General features: G+C 38.7%; 1 protein-coding gene across 1 annotated transcript in view; it reads right to left on the reverse strand.

The window, feature by feature from the left end:
• The window catches only part of LOC139677173 (IgGFc-binding protein-like), a 96,661-nt gene that overhangs the window by 44,391 nt on the left and 28,509 nt on the right, over positions 1-23,761 (reverse strand). Inside the window, exons 2-8 of the mRNA XM_071566897.1 lie at positions 8,465-8,614; positions 6,576-6,838; positions 5,991-6,072; positions 4,675-4,740; positions 4,162-4,403; positions 2,492-2,775; positions 1,190-1,467 (exon numbers count right to left, since the gene is read on the reverse strand). Coding sequence (XP_071422998.1) covers positions 1,190-1,467; positions 2,492-2,775; positions 4,162-4,403; positions 4,675-4,740; positions 5,991-6,072; positions 6,576-6,838; positions 8,465-8,614 — 1,365 coding nt within the window. The remainder of the gene's footprint in view (positions 1-1,189; positions 1,468-2,491; positions 2,776-4,161; positions 4,404-4,674; positions 4,741-5,990; positions 6,073-6,575; positions 6,839-8,464; positions 8,615-23,761) is intronic.

Raw genomic sequence — 23,761 nt, forward strand, 5'->3', positions numbered from 1 at the left:
GCCTATGTGATCTACAGGAAATAAGTTGGTGAGGTTGGTGGAGGACAAAAATATATTCAGGTTCATTAAACGAAATAGGCACAAGGCAGGAAGAAGAGATTCTGCAAGCTCCTTCAGCAGAAAGAATAGAGGCAGAGACAGCTCACTCTTACTTTGAAACCACATAATCTATGTGAGAAAAAGCCTAAGTATGGTTCCCAGTTGAGAAAAAGCTCCGGATAGAGACTGAAGTCAAATAAGAAACAAAAGTCACAAAAAAATTATTCTAGTGTTTTCAGCCACTCTCTTCAGTCTCCCCATCTCCTTCAGCACAGAAGGCATTCAGGTCACTGAATCGCTCTTTCCTGTTCCTTTTATTGCTTCTGGTGGAAATAGTTCTGTTCAGGACTTTCATACAGTATTTGAATTCTGTTCTAAAAATAACATGGGAGGGTTTTTTCTATAATATATGCATGAATGCTTGAGGCTGAAATGTTCTTTATTTACTCTTTACCAATACTCACAGAAGAAAGGTAATTATTCCCACTTACTCCCTAGCATAGACTTCAATACTTGACACCTTTTGTCTTGCACCTCTGCATGTTTCTGTTTCTTTCATCTCTTGCCCACCCCTCACTACCCTACCAACCCTCAGTGGTGTGGTTACAATCTCCATTGCACAGACTCCTTACTTCAGTCCTGGCTGTAATTCCAGGCTGCCTACCTGTGTTGCCTCTTTTCCCGCCTGAAACTGTGAATGACTATGCCTGTACAGGACACAAATGCTTTCCTCCAGACCTATGGAGATGGCACTCCCTATTCTCTTATACATATCAAATTCTCTGCCACTGATAGTGTTTCCAATACTCTGGTCCCTTTATCTCAGATCTCCTGCTCACCTTGTCAGATGTGCTCCTCCTTCATATTGCTCTCTTTCAAGAGAGGAACTCGAAGAAAAAGTCTCCAATTCTATTTTAAAATGGACCAGACAGTATTTTTTTTTCTTTCATTCAAAGCAGATTAACTACTTGCTCTGGAATCCTCCCAAAGGAATCAAACTAAGGACTACTTATAAACCATGAATCTTTAGCCCGATCAGCCAAGATCCTCAATGTTACATAAATTCAGTGTATTGTAATGCTCTGTTTTTGGCAAGTCCTCATTATACCCTTGTGACAAGTGCTAATTTCAAATAATCTTTGATACATACGGCAGAAAGTTGCATTTCTCCATGGTGCCAGCTGGATTCCTGCAGCTTGGCACATGTCTGCATACGCCTGTAGGTTCTCACAAAGGGCTACATTGTTCAAATGAAGTTCACAGAGATCATACTGACAGCCTTCAGAATAACTTTGTGGATCAACTAATGAGTGGCAGTTCTGGAACGGACCATTTGGATCTGTGATCAGACCACAGTATTCATTGCTTTGGATAATATGTTTTTCATCATCAGTGCAATTTGGCGTATGGCCATCATCTTGTGAGCACCTAATATGGAAAAAAAGAAAAAAAAAAGATGTGGAAAAATTAACAGATGAACTTGGATTCACTAGCAATGAAGTTTCTTTTCAAATCACATCTAACAAAACTACAGGTCTGTTCCAAGACTAAACATAAAATATTTTAAATCCTTAGATTTCAAACTCTAAGAATAGAAATTCAGACTTTAATATGATCTCAGCCTGATAATTTGAGAGGTCTGGAGGAAACCCAGACATCTATTTTTGACTTTTTCGTAAGTCAGGCTGTCTACAATGGAAAGCGAAACAGAATGTGAAAGCATTCAAAGTTCAACATCTGCTATTATTAACATATTATGAAATTCTAAAAAAGGAGTGAAGTATCTCAGAAGAGTTGAAACGATGTTGAAATGTACCTTGAAATGTACAAAAGAAAAATAGCCCAATCAGTAGTAAAACCCACACTTGACAATTTTCATCTGAGAGTTGAAATCTAAATGCAAGTTCTTGGTGAGGAGTGAGTACGTTTGTCTAAGGTAGAGATTTAACATCTAACTGAATGGAGAGGGAGGAAAATCCCATGATTGAGGATGTAGATGTGATGCTCATGAATAGCCACAAATATGCTTCCTAGGAAGGCTAAATAAATTAAGGAACTGTAGTTATCTCCCCCCCCCCAAAAAAAAAAAAAAAAGAGTTGTTTAGCATTGGAACACGCTGCACAGGGAAGTGGTAGAGACACCACCCCTGGAGGTATATTAAAAGATGCTTAGGTGTGGCACCTGGGGGTATGGCTTCATGGTGGACATGGCAGTGCTGGGTTAACAGTTGGACTCAATGATCTTAAAGGTCTTTCCCAGCCTAAAAAACTTTATGATTCTAAGAAATTTTCTCTTTTGGAGCACAGTTATATTTTCTGTGAAACTTTACCCAGATGGAGAAAGTAAATACACTGACAAGAATATATTTTATCCCATGTGCCTGACATTTTGAACACCCTAAACCAGTTGATTAAAACACTAGTCATTGCATAACCAACAGCTAAGTTCTACCTGGAGTCATTGTAAACCTGCCAGCTGTTGCCAAGGCTGGCTGAGTCTGCTTCCATCTCTCCATCTGGGTTAAGAAAGTCATCTGCTTTATTCCCATTATAATTTCCACATATTCCACAGACTTTAGACATATAGGTACTGGGAAGAGTGATTTCTGCTCTGTGATTTCCATCAAACTTGACATGCAGCTCAAAGTTAGTAGTAACCACAACATACTGCCCAGTGAGGGAAATACTGACACCTGGCTCCAAGGTCAGAGGGACCACCTGGGTGACTCCATCAACCTGCAGGCACAGAGAACGACAAGAATTATAAACACTTGAAAAGAAGTATTTTTAATGCTGACCCTTTTAGATCCCTGTATTGAGCAGAAGGCTTCCAGAGTGAGCAGTAAGAACTCACATTGTGGTAAGTATTATTTAACCTGAACGTTGTATGTGGCCACATAATCGAGAACCTTGAGGCCACAACAATGTGGCTACATAGATTACAAGTATGATATTGGTGAACCAGATAAAGCTGGCAGAAGTCCAAGACTTAGCATGATCTGCTAGCAGCAACTGCCTACAGACCTGCTCTTTTTTCTTTTTCTTTTTTTTTTTTTTTATCAAATCAGATTAAAAATTTTTAGTTGTAATGAATTCTCACAAGACTTTCAGGATTGGTCAGATCTTGAAAAAGTATCTTTTTATTTCTTTTTCTTTCTCTTTTAATTTTCACATCTAAAATGCCAGACAATAGAAAGTATTTTTCCAAGTAAAATTTTCAATTTATTTAAAATTTACTAAAATTAATATCTGTTCACTTGTTCTTATTAGAAATATAAGAAGGTTTGATTTGCTTAGAAACATATATGTGTGTGTGTGTGTATATATATATATATATATATATATATATAAAATAAAACCATTGAATACAGGGAAAGGTATAAGAGAGAGGACAAATGTGTAGCAAAAATTTAGATATATGAGTTTTCTTGGTTTTTAAGATCAGATGGGAAAGGTTTCGATGTAGATTCAAGGCTTTGTCTCCTGTCACTTAAATCACTGTCATATTTCCTTATAAGAAGGGTGGTAGTGAAGCAAGATGACCTATTCTTTTGCTGGGGATTTAACTCAATCATTTCTGCTGTCTTGGCTCTTTCTGGAAAGGATCCATAAAGACAGCTTAAAATGCAATAGCTGGCCAAGTGATACAATCAGTGTAAGGAGAGTCATCTGGCCATGCTTTATGACAAATGCCAGCTGTTAAATGAAGTCAACAGTGAAGTGGAATAATTAGAAATCAGAGATGAACATGCAGCTTTATAGGTTACCACAGAGGATCGATAAATATCTACCAGCATGAACTCAGTTAATGCAGGGCCCTTTTGTTTCCTGTCATATGCCAAGCATGAGCATGGAGAGCAGATTAGAAACATAGGCTAGCCCACCAGCCCCACCTGGAGTGTCAGCTCTAACCCCACCTTTTAACAACATAGCACAAATTTTAGCTTATGCTTTCAGTTTTGAAATTCCAGTGTTTAAGAACTCCCTATTACTCCTGCTCCTAAATATCTGACCATGCTTTAAATATTACTGCATGGATGTTGGAAATTTGTAGTCATCATACAACAATTTCTTCACTCGTATTATGAGTGAATGGTGATAGACAGTGAGCTTCAACCTTACCTTGACAGCTCTGTTTTTACCCAGATTGATCCTGTAGCCATAAACATCAACATCCACGTACTGGACGTAGGACACATGAGTGTTGCTCCCCCTGTGCTCATTGGCTGCTTCCACATTGAAGTAGGGCAGGGAGCTGTTGCTCTTGCATAGCTTGGAGAGGGTGTAGGTGCAGGTGCCCATGAAGTCATGACGCTGCTTGTCAAATGTGTTATAATGAGGATCTCCATGTATACTGCAAATTGCTTTTGGAGACAGAAAAAGGGAATATGTTCTCATAAACACACAGATACATACAGAAAGCCCATCTCTTTGTGCAGTGGAAAAACACAATCATCCTCATTTTATAGATCACACCTGAAAGAACCAATACAGAAAAGGCAGATTTGTGTAGATAAAGCAATGTCACAGATAGATACTTACAGAAATTAACTGAAGAAAAGTAGTACTGGTACTAAAAATCATAGGTGTCCTTCTACAAGCCATTGACTGCCATTTGTGACTGGCTAAAATTACCTGTCACTGGAGGTGGTGTAGGTTCTGGTGGCGTAGGTGTTGGTGGTACAGGTGTAGGGGCAGCTTCTGTTAGTGGAAAAGATAAGGCAATACAATGAGCTTTAACATTACAGGATGAACACTACTTACACACCAACATACATTAATTTTCACTTCCTCTTCACCAGCATAAATTTAGAAGTTTTTCAGTGAAGCAAGTAGAACTGCCTATGTTTGAAATCAGGGATGTGTGGGTCTTTTAAGCACTTAAGAAATGTCATCTGATTTTTATCTTGATCACAATGACTGAGCTCGGGCAGTCTCTCTGGAGCTGGAAGTGTATTTACATTTGGGTATATGACTCCCTCTGGTGTATGTTAAGGTACATGAAGTCCTACTGTCAGCAAGTGTTGGTAGGTCTGATAGTGAGTTGAACAGAGAAGCTCTTGTCTCTTGGAGTTATGTTTGTGCACCATCCGGTGGCTGAATCATGTCCTAATACACCTGAAAAAATGAAGAACTGGTTCTCTCTAGCCCTCAAACAAAAGAAGGTCGCAAATATTTTCCACAGAATTTTAAATAAAATTGCATGTTCTGAGGGTGTGGACCTTAATGAAAATCTTTGTCCTAGGTACTGTAAATTTCAGACATCTTATGTCATTATATGAGTAGCATTCACAGAGAAAAATACTTATTAAGATATAATGACACTTTCTGTAAGGTTTTCAGCAAATTTCTTGTTCAAATCACATTTTGTAAGTAGTGTATGCTTGTCAGCACAAATGGATCCCAGTTATCCATAGTTTGTGCCAGTCTTGGCTGATTTGTTACAAGGTCAGAGATCAAGCTCAAATTGCTGTTTTGTAGTCAAAGCTGGTGTTGCAACTTGATGTTATTGGCTCACTGTTGTATCTTTGTGTGACATATGGTTGTACTGTGTATTTGATGAGCTTGTACAAACAGATATTTGCTGTAAAATGCTGATTAGAGTGTTTAATATGGAATCCAAGATCAATGTGCATAGTCTTCTCTGGGTTTAGTGATACACTTCAGACTTAAAAGTGGAGTAAAGTTTGCTGAACTTGGTGAAAAAGGTCACATGTGCAGAGAAGGAGGGGTAGCTTATTTTGGACATTTGAGGTGATAAGGAAAGAATTAGGAAGAAACTACAGCTAAGCACATAACATTCAAATTAAGTGAGCTGTAGTCATTGTCATTTCTCTTTTGTGGTTCAAAGTTCTGTAGAGTTGCTATATTGTATACAAAATGGAGTAATGGCCAAGAGCTTAAACAGAGATGAGGAAGCAATATACCCTCAGGTGCAAACACAGACTTACCACAGGATCCATCCCTTACTCTCACATTGTCCAGTGCTGTATCCCCATACTCTGTCAGTCCTCGGACAGCCTCAAAAATTACCTTGACAGGACACAGAGTGATCACTGCATCAGAGTTGTTTAGGCAAACACAAGGCCATTTCTCTTAGCATTATTTTCAAAATAATCTCGCTGGTTTATTGCTAAAGACATCAAGTCAGCTGAGGTTGTAACAGTTTTTCTAGCTTCCCTCAGAGGCCTAAAATATATTCTGCAATAAGGTAAGGACTGCAAGAAACATTGTTCTCTATTTTGCTGACTTATAAATAAATGATTCATGAGAAATAGTTATCTGGATTCTACAGAGGAGTTCAATGTAGGCAGTATACCGAAATTCAAACCTTCAAACTCACAGCAGACAAACCTGCATGTAATTAAGACATCTAAAGTCTTTGTCTTCATGATAAAATTAAGGATGGAAGGAAGGAAGGAAAAAGAGAGAAAATTAAACTAAAATTCAAGATTATATGCATAACATTTTGCAACCTGCAAATGGAGAACATATATTGAAATTGTACAAAGAAATTTATTCTGAAAATATATTACCTTTATCTTTCTCTGTGTTGAAAAAGTGTGAGTGATGGCACCATAATTCCATAAGGAGCTCTGGTTTCCCTGCCGACGCCACACCATGGACTCCCATGTGCCATCTTGGATAAGCACTCTCAGCTCATTCATCTCTTCTGATCCAAACATATAGTACCAGAAGTCTATGCATATTTTCTCAGAAACTACAGTCTCTGGACTTTCCAGCCTGTTAGTGTCGAAGGGAATCAGATTACTTGCTTCTTGGTAGATGAAATAACCTTCTGCAGAGTGAAAAAAATTTAAAAATAGTTGAACCTTCCTAATTTGTTAGACATTGTCTAAAACTGAAGTACAGCCCAGCTCTGGAAGAAAACAACAGCATCATTATCAGTGCAAAGAAGCAAAGTAGAGGGTGTTTGAACTTTGCATTGCAACGGTTAACCCCAAATAATTATCCAGAGTAGAATGTGAGCCTGGGAGCAAAATAAGTATATTCCATCTTATGTGAACACTTATTTTGGGATCACAATTAAAGATGTAGGACTCTTTCAAGAGACAGCACCTCCAGACACAGTGCCACACTGATCCATGTTCAATTTCTGCTTTCCTCACAGGAAAATAATGCAATCTGCTATATGCCTTCTCTTGTGTGATATATTTTTTTTCCTAAAGATTTTAGTCTCAAGATGAATAAATCCCTGGCACAAGGACAAAGTTCCAAACTGTCAGCATTTGGTTTTTGTCTCAAAATTTAAGAAAGATAAAACAATGTTGATATTTTATTAAAAATATTTATATTTGACATTATGAAAAGAAAGGAAATTTTTCAAAATTCAGAAACTCGCAGTATTTCCCTTAGGATTTGAAGTGCTTTAGTAATTTGTTCAATATGAGATTGAATTTTGCTTTACTAGGCCTGAAGTTTTTTGATTCACACAGTCGACGATCAAAGTTACATTTCCCCAGTGCAACTGAAGTCAAGCCTCTCTCATCTGACTGTGGAAAGGAATCAAAAATAAATGAATGACTATTTCTATATAGTAAAGTATGGCTTCACACAGAGCATCTAGCATAGTCATATATTTAAGTTGGTAAGAAAATATAAATAATATTTAAAGTGATATGGTCTGTGTCAATTTAAAAAAGGAAAACATTATTATTTGTGTTAATCCAAATTAAAAATATTTAATTTCTTCTTCCAACAGGCAATTTTAATTGTTATTATCAAAATATTAAAAATGCAGATAATTATTTAGCAAAAATTCCAAGTAATACTGTTCTAATCTGCTTACTGTCTCTGACAGTATCTGACCTTTCAGTCTTGGGGTAATTACAAAAAGCAGTATGACTGCAGATTGATCCCCATGGATATTCTTGTGCAAGGATAGTGGTTCAAACACATAGAGATGGAGCCATGGAGCATTTGTTTGATAATATAACTATGTTAGATTCCACTTTTTAAATCATGGGTAGCTGAGGACAGGCTTTTCAAACATATTCTTCAATTTCAGACTTGATTTTGGGACACTTTGCCAATGTGACCTATGTCTAGTGTCAGTACAGTGATCATTACATTTGTTGCCATGAACAGATATCAGTGTAATTTAATCACAATCCCTGTCTTGTGCAAGCCCAGTCTGTTGCATATCACTTCATTCTCTAGGCCTTAAGCTATAATTAGCTTTCTTCTACTTCCACACACTGATACAGATATCCAATCTCTGATATGCACTACAGTTTGATTTATGCTAATTGATAAGGTGAAAAGTCATAAACAGATGTCAGCATGAAACAAACCTGCTGCATTTCAAAGGGCTTTAAGAACATCTTATCTTTCAAAGAAATAATAAAGATAGTCAAGCTGCCTTCAAAAAAGAAAATCTACAATGCCACAACTGAGCACTTACTTCCATCAGGATAGTCTCCACCAGGACCTGTTCCATTAGTTGGAGTGTCATGTTTTGTTCTTATCCACACTCCCTGGTTTACATTGCAAGGCTGGGTCCAGTCACAAAATGGTCTTGAGTTATTGTTGAAATCACATCTGGTGAGGTAAGCTGAAACACAACACATTAAAGTGAGGAAGAGGAACTGTTATAGTCGAAATTGGATGTTAACAGCACTAATGACATGCAGTTACCTGTTTCAGGATCCCATGTTCTCAAGCCACCAGCTGGCCTTTGCTTGATCCTGCCAAGAAAAACAACAGTGAAGCTCTTGTGGAATTAGTGACTCAAAACCCGTTTAAGAATGTTGGAACCTCAACTTATGTCTTTGGGTGTTTCACTGGTTAACGGAATAGACTCAGGGTTTCACCATGTCTGACTTTCTCTTTACATATGGAACTTACTCCTTCATAACAGAGCTCTGAGAGTAAGTCAAAAGTGGGATATATTCATTTCATCTACTGTGGAAGGATTCTCTGCTCTGTATCCCACTGAAGCAAAATGAGAGCATTTCTCTTGAGTACAGGGAACTATGGAAAGGATGGATGGATACAACTCAGCTCAGATAATACAAGGAAGATTTTTTACTAATTTGCCCTGTCATTATTATTCCCACTGTTGCAAAGCCAAGTGTGTAAGTGACAGTAAGCTAGTGTGCTGTGTAACTGTTATTTGTTGGAAGGTTACATATGTCCTTTAACTGCTACAAATCTCCCATGACAAAAAGGTTTCATTTCATTTAGCTCTTCTGATTTACCCTGAAAACGCTGCAAAACAAAAGCAGTTACAAATGCACAGTCCTTGTGTGCTACAAAGTCCTACAGAAGTAAGTTGACACAAGACCAAAATCCCACCATATATCACAGCATAAATGGTTCTGCTCTTAGAGTATGTTGCCTAGGGAAAGGACTTCCAGGACTGAAAGGCTACAATGTAGTTCTTGACATACTCTTACTCTGGTCTGCAATTTCAGTTCAGTTCCACAGTCTGTGGTGCCCCCTCCTGAATTATTCTTACTGCACTTTACACAGCACAGAGAATCTGTCCTTAAGTGAATGCATCACAATGAATGTCCACACTGCTCAAAATCCAAGCAATGACACTCAGAAAACTAGGGAGATTAGGAGCAAATATCACAATGAATTCAGTAGGAAACGATGCAATGGAATGCAGCAAGCAGCTGGAAAACAGACTGAGCTAAAGCTAAGGAGGAAAAAGAATATATAAAAACAGTTAAATAAGAAAGTTTTCTTCATTATTCCTCTTGGATTTCTTCTTTCATGAGGAAGGGAAAGCTGAGAGATGTTGCCATTTTGTTTCTATTCAGTTCCATCTTTAATCTGTTACACATTATGCAAGTCCGAAGGCAAAAGTTACTATTGCTATATTCAGAGTCAGAAGAGTTTTTAACTGCTGTAGCTATTTTGTCCAGATCTCTCCTCTTCAGATGTGCTTTTAGAAATCCACATTACATGTTTCTCTCTCAGACAGGAGCCACTGCAGAATTAGGCAACCACAAAATTCAATTATTTCTTTTTAAAAATGATGTGGTTCAATTGTACATTATTCCACATTTATAAAGTGAAGAAACATTCCACATTTTAAAAGTGAAGAAAGGATATTTATCATTAACAGTTACATTTCCTGAATTAAGCTATATTTAGCACTGAGTTACTTACCCTGTGGTATTCAGCACTGAAATACAGAGTAAAATTAGAGTGTGTTCTAAGTGCCAGAGGGTCCCCATGCTAGAAGACAGAGTTAAATCTTCTGTGTGATACAGTCTGCATAGTAATCCACCAGCTGTACTCAGCAAGGAGAAAATGAGGACTACCTATGGCGAAACAGATAAATATATTAACAAGAGGGTGGAGGTGATTATAAAAATCTGTCCAACCATATATCATGTTCCCTGTGTTATCTACCTTGAGAAAAGCACCTATGAACAGAATACTCATATTTTGTGTCACTTGCTTTGTCACCTTTAGCTGTTTGCTGGAGAAATTGATGTGATTTTGGCAATTTTTGTTGCTGCTGTTGTATATTAAAGAAGCTTGCACTGTTAAAGGGATTTTTTCCTGACACAGATAGCAAGACAAATGATTTCATTTTAGAACTCCTGCCCAGCTGCCACTACCAGTAAAAGTGAGATTTCTCATATTGACTGAATTTTCTTCCTTTCTGAAATGGCATTAAGCAGAGCAGATTACAAGATTTCAATTTACAACAGCTAAGTTTTCATTGGCACAATTCAGGAACTTGCTGAAATATTATGGGTACCACATCACTCCCACTTAAAAATAAAGGAACATTTTCTGGCCTTCCAGGAAGTCTCTGTTGGTTGCTGACAGCCCAGGAGAAGCTGGTGGATCATTCCCACAGCTGCTTGGCCTTTTACTGTTCTGGATTTTTTTCAGCATTCCTTGCAATGGGGTCTGAAAAAAAACGGCTCAAAGGCAGACAAATTGCGTGCTTCACTTGGAGGATTTAATGAATTATGGGAATCAAAGGAATATCAGAAATTGTACAGCATTTCCTTGCACTGCCTGGAAACCTCAGACCATTACTCTACTTTTTCCATTTTTCCTCCTTTCCTCCCCTTCCTGCTATTATATTCTGACAAGGAAGATCATTAAACCTTCATAAATTGCCTGGAATTTCTTCAAGTTAATTTTTCCCTGCTCGTTAACAAGTAACTAAGGAGGCCACTTACAGAAACAAGATAAATATGGACAGATCAATGGATGCTAAGCAGAAGCACAAAATTATTTCAAGTTAGATGTTAACTGATGTGTTGACAATGGGCCTGGGGCTGCATTCTGCCACAAGCCCATGCTCTATACAAATCTCTGCAAAGCAAGAGGGTAGGTGCTCACTTGACTAGTAATAATCCCTCTCAAATGAAAATCATTTCCTGGGAAAATATGTGTACTTTTGCTAGCCAGTAAACAGGGATGAGGATTCCTGTGATTCTGAGACAAAAGGGATTCATTCCCTGCACAAAACCATTGATGTCACTTTTCCAGTTCAGTTGAGGAGAGTTCACTGTGCAGGGGAGAATACAAGTGACCATCAGATACAAATTTCAGTGACACGCTGCATTTTCATCAGGGCTACTGTGGCGGTGGTCCAACAAGTGGTAATCTGGGCAATAGCTGTCCTTAGCACTGCATGGAGAGCAAGAGGCCCTCCGTGTAGGCATATGTTTTCCTTTGACTCCTCATCATCCACAGCAAATATGAGGCCCTGCAGCACCACAAACACTCCTCCAGCTGTGCTGTGGGACTTTTTCTGTGACTTTGTCACTTTTTTCAGTGCCATCTCAGGTACTCTATGAAAAGTGAACTGGAACACTCATAAAGGCTTTTCAAGAAGGGACAAATATTAATAACCTCTTTTCCACATGGGAAGGATGACAAAGAAATGACTTGCCATTTGAGTCCAGTGGACCCCATTCCTGAGAGTCAAACCAATCACCTTACAGGCCTACTAGTTTTCTCCACCTGCATGCTTTGTATCTCTGAAAGACACCTGGGTGGCACTCACATTTGTATAAAATACTGGGATGGACTGCACAGCAACCTGAGAAAGAAAAGGAACACTGATTCTTAAATTCTAATACAGTGAAGTTAAAATTCTTTCTAATGAAGGGCATATGCAGGCAATCTTACAAACAATTTATGTTTTACTTCTGTCTTAAATCAAAGATGCTAGTGATGCACACCTGTAGCTAATCCCTGTGACTGCCTTCCTAATGCTCTGTACTGCTGTGTTTCTTTTTGACACTAGATTCACTTTATCTGCAGCCAGCAATAGAAACCTCATATGCTGCCTGTTGACAAGGCACACTAGGACTGCTCATAGGAACTAATTGCCTTGAGGTGATTTACCACATAAAATCTGCAGAAGAAGTTGCCAATAGTAGGGCTTGTTAATGATCAGTGTGACATGGAAAAGCCTCAAAAGGACAAATAATACTGTATACAACTTTATTTCTGGCTGGTGGTCAGAAGGGGATCTAAAAGACACTCTCTTAATTTTTGCAGGATGAAGTTATGTTTCCCAAGGGATAGAATCAGACTGATAGCCACACAAAGGGACAGTATAATGAAGATACAACCAAAAAAATATTGTCCTAGCAAGACAAATCAAATAATAAAAGAAGTAAACTCAGCAGTTCAGACATTCAATTGAGTGCTGTCTTGCTACAACTTGCTGCACAGTTACTCTCACACATGTAATTGTCCTCAAGTACCTAAATCTGGTTACTCCATTTTCTTTAATCCAACCAAGTGTACTCTTAAGAATAGCAATCACAATTCACTGTGTGCCTAATGCTCAGACTATGGTGCTGTAATCATTCAAAAGCTAGGGGGCTTGAAAAGCTTAAAGAACAGGAAAAATTATACAAAATCTCTTTCTCCTAAGCCATCAGTCTGAGGCAGCTACAGGAGACTGCTACACTGCTCCCTGGCACAAAGCAGAGAGGTTGCTGGCTGATGTGCGATGCTGGTGTCTTGTTGGAATGCACTTGAAGCACATGTATATCCCAGGGCCTGTTCTTTCAGAGGCTGTATATCGAGAAGAAATTTAAAATTTATTAACTAAATGGTTGTTCTTAAATGGCAGAATTCTGTGCAGATTCTCTTAAATTAGAATACATTGGGGTCTGTAAATCTGCATATAAAAACTAAACATCTTTGTCTGATTTTCAGGTAGTATGATTGTATCTCATTGCTCTTTACACAGATTTAATTGCAATGGCTTTTTGCAACCATTTCAGTTAAATTTATACAATTTGCTTGAGTAAAAAGTTCTCCCTGTAGTTTCTATTCAGGGAATAATTTCTTCTTCTGCCCTGACAGATGACTGAGTCGGTTTTTGCAGCATGTAATACCTCTGTCAGTGTTTCTGGAACTCCCAGTGACCTCTGGCTCCATTCTGCATTTACTGATGTTGTGGGTGAGAACACACTGACATATCTCCCATTCCTTCAGAAATCTCTCTATGCTGGACTCCTGTTGGAGCTACACTCAAATCACTGCCCTCATAAACATTCACGAAGGAGTCATGAAACAATCAGCAGCCATAAATCTATAAACAGATAAATTTAGATTATACAGAAATGTAACTAATTCCATTTCCACTCTGTTGAGTAACATGCTTTGATAGGGACAGGACACAAGAAATGTCTGTTATTAAATGGATGTTTCTTTGATGAGTAAAATCTTTCTGTTCTGTTGAGCACAAGCTGAGGCTGGTTTTTGGTTTGTTGGGTTTTTTTTGTTGGGTTTTTTTTTTGTTTGTTGGTTTTTTTTTTTAACTGCTGGCTCTCCAAACTGAAGCTTCAATTCGAAATTCAAACTCTCTTATTCCTGGTCTGACAGTTGTAATAATTTTGAAAATGAAATTTAGCATTCTTATTAGAGTACAGGTGCCAGATTAAAATTTCATTCTCTTTCTTATGTTTTGACCAATGCAGAAATAAAAAGATAGCAGCTTTTCTATCAGTATTTTCAGTTGTCAACTGCCCATGGACAAAATTCCTGAGAGTGAATAGTAGTCATATACTGTGATTTAAAAGACATGTATTCTCAAGATAATGTTCCTGAGTTTATTTGGTGCTTACAAATATGTACAATATAGACAATGTATACTTAGAATTGTAACTGTTAAGGCCTTTCTTATCTTTAAGATGAAATACATCTCAATGTATTTTATTTCTAGCATACCAAGGTAAAGACCAAAACATTCCTTGCAATTAATGCAATAAAGAAGTTTTGCTGGCATTCCAAAGGACATTTGAATAAACAAAAGACTGTCATAAGTAAAGCTACTTCCTTCTTCGTTTTGGGGTGCTACACTTATGAGATTAGTAAATCAGTCCATAAAAGCCCAGAAATTTCTCAAGTCTGCCTATTAATAATAAATGAGATCTAAAAGAGAATTTTGAATGTGTATTTTAGGAGCAGACCTCTGGCAGGAAGAAACACATGATAATTATCTCTTTAACTGCCTTTTTTATGTAGGGTTGTCTCTTTTTTGATTTGATGATAATCTGAGCAACTGTTTCTGGCTCATTGGACTTCAGTATTTTCGTATCTGCACCTTGATATACTTTACAATTATTATTGAATCTACAATACATGACAAACTTGTGGTGTACAGAGACCAGTAGTTTCTTTCATAGTCAGAGTGCTGCTTTTTATTTCTGTCAATGGGTTTGTAAAACCAAGCTACTTACAGAGGTAAAGGTCTGATGCCACTATTGCCTTGTTTCTATTTCAATATTCTACTATCAAAGCTGGTGGTGCTGGTCTTAGTTCCTTCTAGTTTAAACAAAATGGACTCCTGGCTCATTCTCTAAATATATCCTGTATTACGGAAGCAGCTGTGTCTAAAATTAGCAATCTTGGGTTTGGTTTAATGAATACTGAAATTTGTTTGAATTTTGAGGTCACTGCCACGTGCTCCTTTGGTGTGGATGAAGTCTGCATTGTCTCTCTTGTCCTCAGCACCCCAACATTAGTAAACATTTCACTTACTTGAACCAGATTTTAAACAGCTGTCTGTGCCTAGTGGACTTCTTTTCTACAGATCCCTAATGAATTGGTGCAGTTCTTTGCCCTCCAACCCAATTCCTCATGGAATGAGTAAAACTACCACATCCTGCAAGCCTCTTAACTCTTCCCAGTCATTTCAGAAAGGGTGATTTCTCCCATCCATTACATCCTGGATAAATCTGCTTCCTCTCAAAGTTTAGTCCTAAGGTATGGTCACTTCTTAGAGCCCCACGCTGTAAGAGAGTTTTCTGAATATCAGATGATTTCTCCAATTAAGGTATAAACCTTGTTACTACAGTTGCTTCACAAAAAATCCCAATGCAATTTCATATTTATGTAAAAATATATAGAGATGTGCAATTATAAATTACTTAAAAATAAAGGAACTTGTCAAAATCTATTCATATGGCCTTTTTTGATCTAAATCCTACACTTCCCATGACTACTGGAGCTATGCACTTCTCTCCATTTCCTAGATCACAGATGCTTCCCTTCCAGCTCTACAGAAAAAAAGACTGACAGGTGACTGAATTGAGCTAAAAGAAGTCTCAGTTGGGCAACTCCTGCTGCTTTTACAATCAGAGAGAGGAAGACAGAGAGAGAGAGGCAGGGGGAGAGGGGGAGGGAAGGGGACAGAAGGGGAGAGAGGAAAGTTAATATGTTGGTCAGTCTTCCCCCAGATCAGCCAAACCCATTCTGGGCCCTAGCAAAGTATGAAGATTGTGAAATACATTGCTATTTGTACTTTGTTCTACAAGATCTACAGCTGCAATAAATGAAATTAAAGTGGAGATCACTTGTGTCATTGATGGGTTCAGAGCACAGTGATCAGAATTCTGTTGTTTGCTTTGGACTGAACTGTGTTTACGTAAGAGTACTTGAGCTATGCAGGAAAATAAGGCTTATGTCTCTTGAGGTACTCAGGATTCCTTATCAGCAAAGCATTTAGTTCTCTAGATGACATCTGGGTGTGTTTGCATGCTTACATATACATAAAAATTTGTGTGAGTAAAGTTTAGGAAATATAGCTGACAACAAGAGATGATTTTTGCTTTAAGTGAATGACATGCATATAAATTGCTTTTAGATATAAATTAAGAAACTATCTTTCAACTTTTAAATATTATATAATCTGTTGAAAAAGAGTGCCCACAGCAGTGAATACCAACCCAAGAGAAAAGCCCCTGGATATGTTATTTTATCATTTAGTAGGTGAAAAGGGTGGCAATGTAACCTCTGACTGCTGAAAGAAAGAGACCGGATGGAGGATGTGATCTGGACAGTGAACACCAAGCTAGGAACCAAATTCTTCCTGGAAACAAGGATGCCAAATCAATTGCAGTCAAGTAAGTGATTTATTAGATATCCAGTTCTTTCTGTGTTATACTGATAAGAGCAAGAAGATAAGTACCTAGTAACATGATCAGAAAAATACAATATATTGTCATTATACCAAAATCAAATATGACCTCAGAAAGCTTCTATGGAAATAAGAAAAGTGTGTATGCTTAAAAATGCAGAGCTGGAAAATCCTCTCACTAGACACCTGCAGTGGTGCCTCATTGAGAATAGATATGTGTCACATACAACCATCCTTCAGTCTTTTCTTGTGCATAAGGAAATTGAAGAATAATATAGTTTTCAAAGCAGATCAGTAATATCAAAACATTTTACCTTTATTTCAGGATGGTATGTCCATGTGTCTAAATGTAAAACTGTGACCATGTTTTGATTCACCAGGAATTATATCTGTCAGTTGGACAGGCCCACAGCAGTGAGAATAAGTTGAGGAATCATTAGGGGAGGGAAACTCTGAAAGTTACCTAATTCACATCCTGCTAAAAGTCTAAGTAACTTCAAAATTAAATTAAGTCAATCTGGACTTTGTCCAATCCAGATGGAAATACTACGACCTGGGTAGGTCCCTCACTGATTCCTCTGTTTGACTACCTTCAGTATGAAGGCTTTTAAATATAATTAGTAACATAATATCCATCATGAAACAAGCTTCTCTTCACATCTGCATTCAGGAATGCCTGCAGAAGTGCCTATAAATACGTTCTAGTCAGGAATAACACAAGACAGCGCAGACAGACCTTTCTCCAATAGCCAAACCGGACAAAACAGAACATGAAATTTACCTGACTATTACACAGTGCATCTGTGCCATGAGAAGGACTTAAAAGTGTAAGTCTCAAAATTTCACATTGGGTTTCAGAAGCAATCTTGTAATGGCTTAATAAACACAAAGCTCACATGTTTGCTTTTTCTTCACTGCCCTAAACTCTGACCCTCCAGGTCACCCTCAGGTTATGTTTTCAGATTTTCAAAGAAGTAGAATGCTTCTCTCCATTTTTTTTTATTTTGCTTTTAAAAGATGAAACACAACCTGATTCAAAATATTCACTTCACAAGTTTCATCCTATGAAAATAATTTCTTATGACTAGGACTAATATAGGAGAATTAGCAATGGTAGAGGAGCATTCAGTGAAGCTTGGAAATGGGGAAATTCCCTTCTCACTGTTAATGTTTTAAGTACAGGATGTCCAGGAAAAGGAAACCCATAAATCTTTCCTGTAGTTTTGAATAAGCCTTTTAGAGAAGGAGTGCATGACACCCCCAAGTCCTGGCAAGTTCCCTTTATTCCAGGCTTGCTATAGAAAGAGGACAATCTGTGAGAAAAGCCTTATTAATAAAAATCCCAAATAAAGTGTACTAATCACTTAAGATTTTATTATGGAAAATAGCTTTCATTTTATTCCACAGTTCTTCTATAGCTTTATGTTAACATGAAAATGTAGAACAGGAATAAAATGAAGAAAATAATACAATAATATACTTTAAAAAATCTTTTAAGTAACCATGAGATCTAAAACATTGCTCTGGGCCCTCTTTGCATGCTGACATCCAGGAACAGGTCACCAAACCACTGTTCTCAAGGGACCAATTGCAATAAATTACTGTAGTTGGATTCACTCATTGAAACTACATGGGTTTGCTCCTTATTTCTGATTTTTTTTCCCTTGGCTGAGGTTTCAGAGCTGCTGGTTTGTTCCCATTTTTCAGGGTAGAATGGTATGAGATGACATACTGATTTGCCAGAGGTCACAGAGTGAAAAGGAAACCCAGCCTCTCCTTTATCTCAAGCGTGTATTCTGCAGGGTAAGTTCTTGTACCTTGGTCTCCCACATCCCATGTGAGTCATCCTGTCTTTTTGGCCTGGGGGTATTTAATTTTTCACAGAAAATGAGAAAGTCCAAAGAAGATAAATATGAGTGAAATTACCTGGTTAGCTAAGGGATTAGAGCACTCACATGATTTGTAAAACACCCAAGCTCCACCAAAATGAAACAATGGCAGTGATGGAGGTCATGGGGACACTAGTGGATCAGCAGCTGTTTAAACACAGAGATGGCCACGTTGTATTGTGCCAGCCATCTAGGAAAGGAAAAAACTGTAAAATGAAAAGTGCAGTGAAGGGTGAGACTTCTCCCCATAAAGCAAGTGGCTGAGGCACTGATGAACTTCCCCAGCTTTGGTAAACACCGCTGTGCTTTGGGTGAAAGGATGGTCCATCATTTGTGGGATACATCATTGAAAGTCCCTGGGAGAGCTGGCCTTGCTCTAGACATTCCCTTCACGTGGCAGCAGACTGAGGCATGTGCCAGAATTGTGGTAACAGAAGCAGGAAGTTATTTTTTGTATTTAAAACCTGAACTAAAAAGAAGCCCAGCCTAGGGCCACTCTCTGGTCTTGCTGCAGCCTGATCCTGCCCAGCTGTGGGCTCTGAAGGCTGGGTCCTGCCTGATCCCAAATCCCCACCATCCCAGGCTGCCTCTGAGCCTGGCTTCTCTCTCTGTGGATGGCTCTTGTCTCAGCCCAGGGGTCAAGAATGGTCTGAGCTTGTTAGAGTTGACACATGAAGGGCCAAAGCAGCTGGCTGGGGGGTTGGTGATGGAGTTCTCCCTCCCCCAAGGAAAAGAAAGAGGCTGGTACATGGATTGAGGCCATGGTGTGCAGGACTCCAGTGTCTTGCATCATCTTTCTCTTCACAGGAGTAGATTTCTCCAGGCTGAGATGGTATTACCTATTACACAGTCTTCTATGGGACTTACATAATCCTGCAGAAACGCCATAGCAAGCTTCTGTTCATGCCAGAGGGACTGTTTAATTTGGCTTCTGACATCTAGTCTAATTTTGATATGTAGGAAATTCAGTTGTTGAGCAAGCTCATGGCAGCAATTTCTTCCTTGGGTCCTAACTTCATTTTCACAGTACATGGTGTTTAAAAGAGTGAGCTCTGATGTGTACTGTGAAAGCACAGCCTGGTACCTAACTGGCTGAAGTCCAGGATCTGTTCCTGTTTGTGGACTTGCAGAATTACCTCTTCATTGCAAGCCACTGCATCTTGATGTCTGCACAAAGTAGTCAATTGCTTTGATATCTGGACACAAAGTGAATAAAACAAGAATAGAGTTGTTTCAGTTATTCCTCTAGATTTTAATGTCGGTATTATGTTTGTCAAGCCTGAAATGCTTGGGTAATTTTCAAAAGTTAAGTCAAATACCCAGCTACTGTGGCCTTTGCCTTTTGATAAATTTCCAGAAATTTCTGAAGAGCAGATTCAGTGTTTGAGACCAGTTCAATAAGAGATTTAAGAACATCTTCTGGTAGGCCTGTGTTTTGCCCTATTGATCTCTGTAAGCCTAGGCAAGGCTTCAAGTACTTTTGAGCTTTCTTGGGCAGTTTGCAGGCTCCACACCTGGAATTCTGTGAAACTGAAGCTAAACCCCCTCAATGTTTGGCAGACACTTGTTTGTGCACTTTAGACATGGTCCTCTCTTCCTTTTGCTCCAAACTTTAGGGCTGGATTTCACAAATAATTCTCTCTTCAACAGACTGAAGCAAAATTCATGGGGTCAAACACTTTGGCACCAAAAGTGTGGACGGTAACAGAAGAAAGACAGTAATTTCTTCAGTCTTCATGTTTGATGCTATTCCTGCTAAGTTTTGTCACCTCTGCTGGCTCCAGAGAACACTAGAAACTGAGGAAGCTGCCTAAAATGAAGCAAGGGTAAGAGTATGGGGAGGGGGCATCCATTAGGGTCAATATGAAGTAGTGCTTGGATTATCACAGGACTGAAGATGATGGCCATGGTCAAACTGTGCTATGGTCCTTTAATTAAAGAGTTGCTGATGCCTTAGGCTGTAGAGGAGATGCCTAAAGATGTCTTCAAATAGATGCACTGCTTCTGTAGGTCTGAGGAAATTTCTGTGCATGGTCATTCACATGCTGTGGATACCTGACTAAACATTTTAAGTAAAAATATTTTTACTTGGTCTCTACCTGACAGCCAGTAGAGTTCAAAGTCAATGCAGTCCTCTAGCAAAGCCACATCCTATGCAGTGTTCCAGATCAATTATTTGCTAAACCCCAGTGGGTAACTATAAACAAGGGATTATCACAGTCTGGGTGTGTAGCTTAGTTCTTGGGTGTATGCTGTTTAGTATTGTGAGCAATGATGTCGAAAAAAACATAGAATAATGACTGATGGGGTGTGCAGGTGAGACAGATTTATTGATGTATCAGATAAGGAAACCTATAGAATGGTAGTACTGAGGTCTGTAGTGCTTGTAATATACACATATGTTCACTTAAGGGAAATACACTGTTACAGAAAGGTGACAGGGCAAAAGGACTGGGGGGTCACGGTGTAAAATCAGAATAACTCAGTATCATAAATAGAAGGGCTGATCTGATTTGGGGAAGGGAGTGCCAAGTCAGCTATGGGAGCTATAATTTACTGAACATTTTTGTTCATTTGGAGCATGTTATTTTAGTCCGGAGTTAAAGGTTCAGGAAATATTGAAGTTACTTGGAAGACAACAGGTAGAAAAAGTCTAGAATACTGAAAAACCTTATATTGTTGGATAAATACTAATAAAAATGTACTTAAATGTCATAATACAGAGAATGAGGCCACAGTAAAAGAAGCAAAAAAGGTAGTTTTAAATTCTATCACTATGAAATTACTTAGTCCTAGAATCTATATATTGTATAAAGGCATAAGGTTTCTTTGGTTCATTTTTGATTTGTGGGGTTTTTTAATAGTGTTTTGCATGCGGTGGAAAAATTTTCTTGTGTGTCATTATTTCCTCTCTTGTTAAAACAAACTAAAAAGAGAAGTATTTCCTCAGCTTTGCAACGAAACCTTAAAGTTATCAGTAATGTGGGACTCATTAGCTCTGCTCTTTCATGGCGTTACCAGTGGCTTTTGTTAGCTCCTCACACTTCAGCTGTTCCAGTACTTGCAGATGATCTGTTTGCTCTGCCAGTGCTTTTGAGCAGAGCACAGTACTTTGTTCCCACCTCCATGTGCCTAAGCTGTCCTGCTGTTCCTGTCCCTGTGACCAGGTTGCTCTTTCCTGTCACCTTATCAGTTCTGGGCTCCTTTCTCAGATCCTACCGTCAGTTCTTGTACTCTTGTCCCTACATGTCTTTCTTGCTCTCTCCCCAGGAACAGTCTGCCTCACTTGGCTCTGTCTTTGCCATTTCTCCACAATCATATTTCTACCTCCTGCTGCTTGCAGCTTGGTTTTCTTTCTTACTACCGCACTGGTCTCTGTTCCAATATGCCTTTCATGTGACTCTTTGTCCAGATCTAAACTCTATGCTGGCACTCTTCTACGTGTCTGTATTGGAGCAGCAGTTTGACAGTGAATATGAAGCAGGATGCCAGATCTGGTCCCTAATAATTTACCTGTTTAATCCTTAGCAACACTTTGGTACTGGGTAAATGAGGCTTTGCTCACATACAGTTGATCTTGAGTTTGCTAGGTGCACTTATTGCAGGCAGAACAGGAACTTTACAGGAATCTGACTGAATTTTATTCTGGCCAGAAGTCTGATTCTTTGTGAAATTGAACAGACGTGGTGTCTAAAAACATAGTTTTGCTAAATGTATTTCTCCCCAAGCAAATTATAAGTCACTTTTTCCAAAGGAAGAGAATACTAGCTCTAAGGAGAAGAAGGCCATTAGAATTTTAGAATACAAACCAAACAGAATTTCTGTTTCTTTTTGGGGGAGTCCCTTTTAAGCGACTGGTATTCTGCTTGGAGTACACCAGAAAAAACAAACCTGAGGCTGATAATACTTTAGAAAATGTTTTCCCAAACTGTCCGGTTTGGCTAGACCATTAGTAACTGAAGACAGCAGCAGAGTTCTACTTTTAGTTGCTCAAATTCTCCAAAGTGTTTGTTTGAACAGCCTCCATTTGAAGACATTCAGCTACTAATCTCTTGATAGTCTCTGGAAAGCAAGCTTCTTCAGGGTATTTTTAAGTTGGGCAGGAGAAGTGAAGTATTCTGAAGACCTGACACTTGAAAACGGAAGGCTGACAACTTCTACCTGATATCTATTGGTCTTTTTCATCTAATGTCATTTTTCAAATGACTCCTGTGAGCCAGAGGAACTTGCACTGTGAGGTAAATCAGTAGTAGCTGTAAATCTCTGCAATGCACTGCGTTGTGTAGACATGTTCTGAGTCACATTCTTTAATTGCCTCAGACTGTAGCTGTAGAAAGTACAAAAGATGAAAGGAATCCTCCAACTGGTGCCCTTTGACATTGCATGACTGAGAGCATAGTGTAAATGAAAGCTAGGAGTTGTCTGGTTCTCAGGTTAATGGTGCAGAGTAGGGGCTGAATGTAGGGTCTGCAGTTATTCCAACTTGAAAGTGATGGATAGTGCAGCTTAGACAGCTTAAATATTTTTCAACATTTCCAGGTGTGCCAAGGTAGAGTCCTTAACACAGGAGCAAATAATGAGCCCTTCCTGAAACCTGGGGGTAAAAACTAGTCTCAGTATAGAAGAGACATACTCTGAGGTACATATGGATGAAAGATGGTACAGAAAGATTCTTTAGGGGTATAAAAGGAACACATAAAAGACCACTTAAGAAATTCCCTCAAATTTCTGAAAGGGTTTTAAACTTTGAGGAAAATTATTTTTTTTCTTCTAGGTTGTTTTGTTATCTCTATATCAAGGTTCCTCAAGTCACTTACGTGGTGATTTTTAATAATACCAAGTGTTATCAGCTGATTCAGGGCCCTGAGCAGCAGTGCCCACTTTGGAGATCCTCTATTGTCTGTCTATAACATGGAGACAAAAATCCTTTCTTTCTCTCATCTTCATCTGTTAGGACTCAAGGTCTTTCAGGCACTGCCCGTCTATCAATGCACTTTTGTACTACACCTTTCCTGACGTGAAGCCTGATCTTGGCAGGGACACAGTCTGTGGGTGGCAATAAAACCCTGTCTAATTAATGTAATTTTCCTGTACCATGTCATGACTCAATAAAATGAATTTCCATTCTGCTAGCAGATTACTCACTGACTTTAATCTAAGTAACCTTTAAGTCCAGACTCATTTTACCTTAGAGAGTGCCTCTCTGCCAATGTGTCACCACAGCACAGATAAAGTGGAGTTTCTCCATTAGACCTCCCCACTGAGGAGCTGAGAGAGTTTTACTGACAGTTCTACCTTTGATCACCAAATCCTCCCTCAATTGAACGAGACTGTCTAGATTGACAGGACAAGTAACATTAATTATATTTTGGGTGAGGCACCTGTCTGAGGGTGGGATAAAGCACAGGTCAGTGGGTGAGGAGTGCTTATTTTTGCAGCCAAATAA

This window comes from Pithys albifrons, chromosome 11 (genome assembly GCF_047495875.1).
Source record: "Pithys albifrons albifrons isolate INPA30051 chromosome 11, PitAlb_v1, whole genome shotgun sequence".
Classification (NCBI taxonomy): Eukaryota; Metazoa; Chordata; class Aves; order Passeriformes; family Thamnophilidae; genus Pithys; species Pithys albifrons.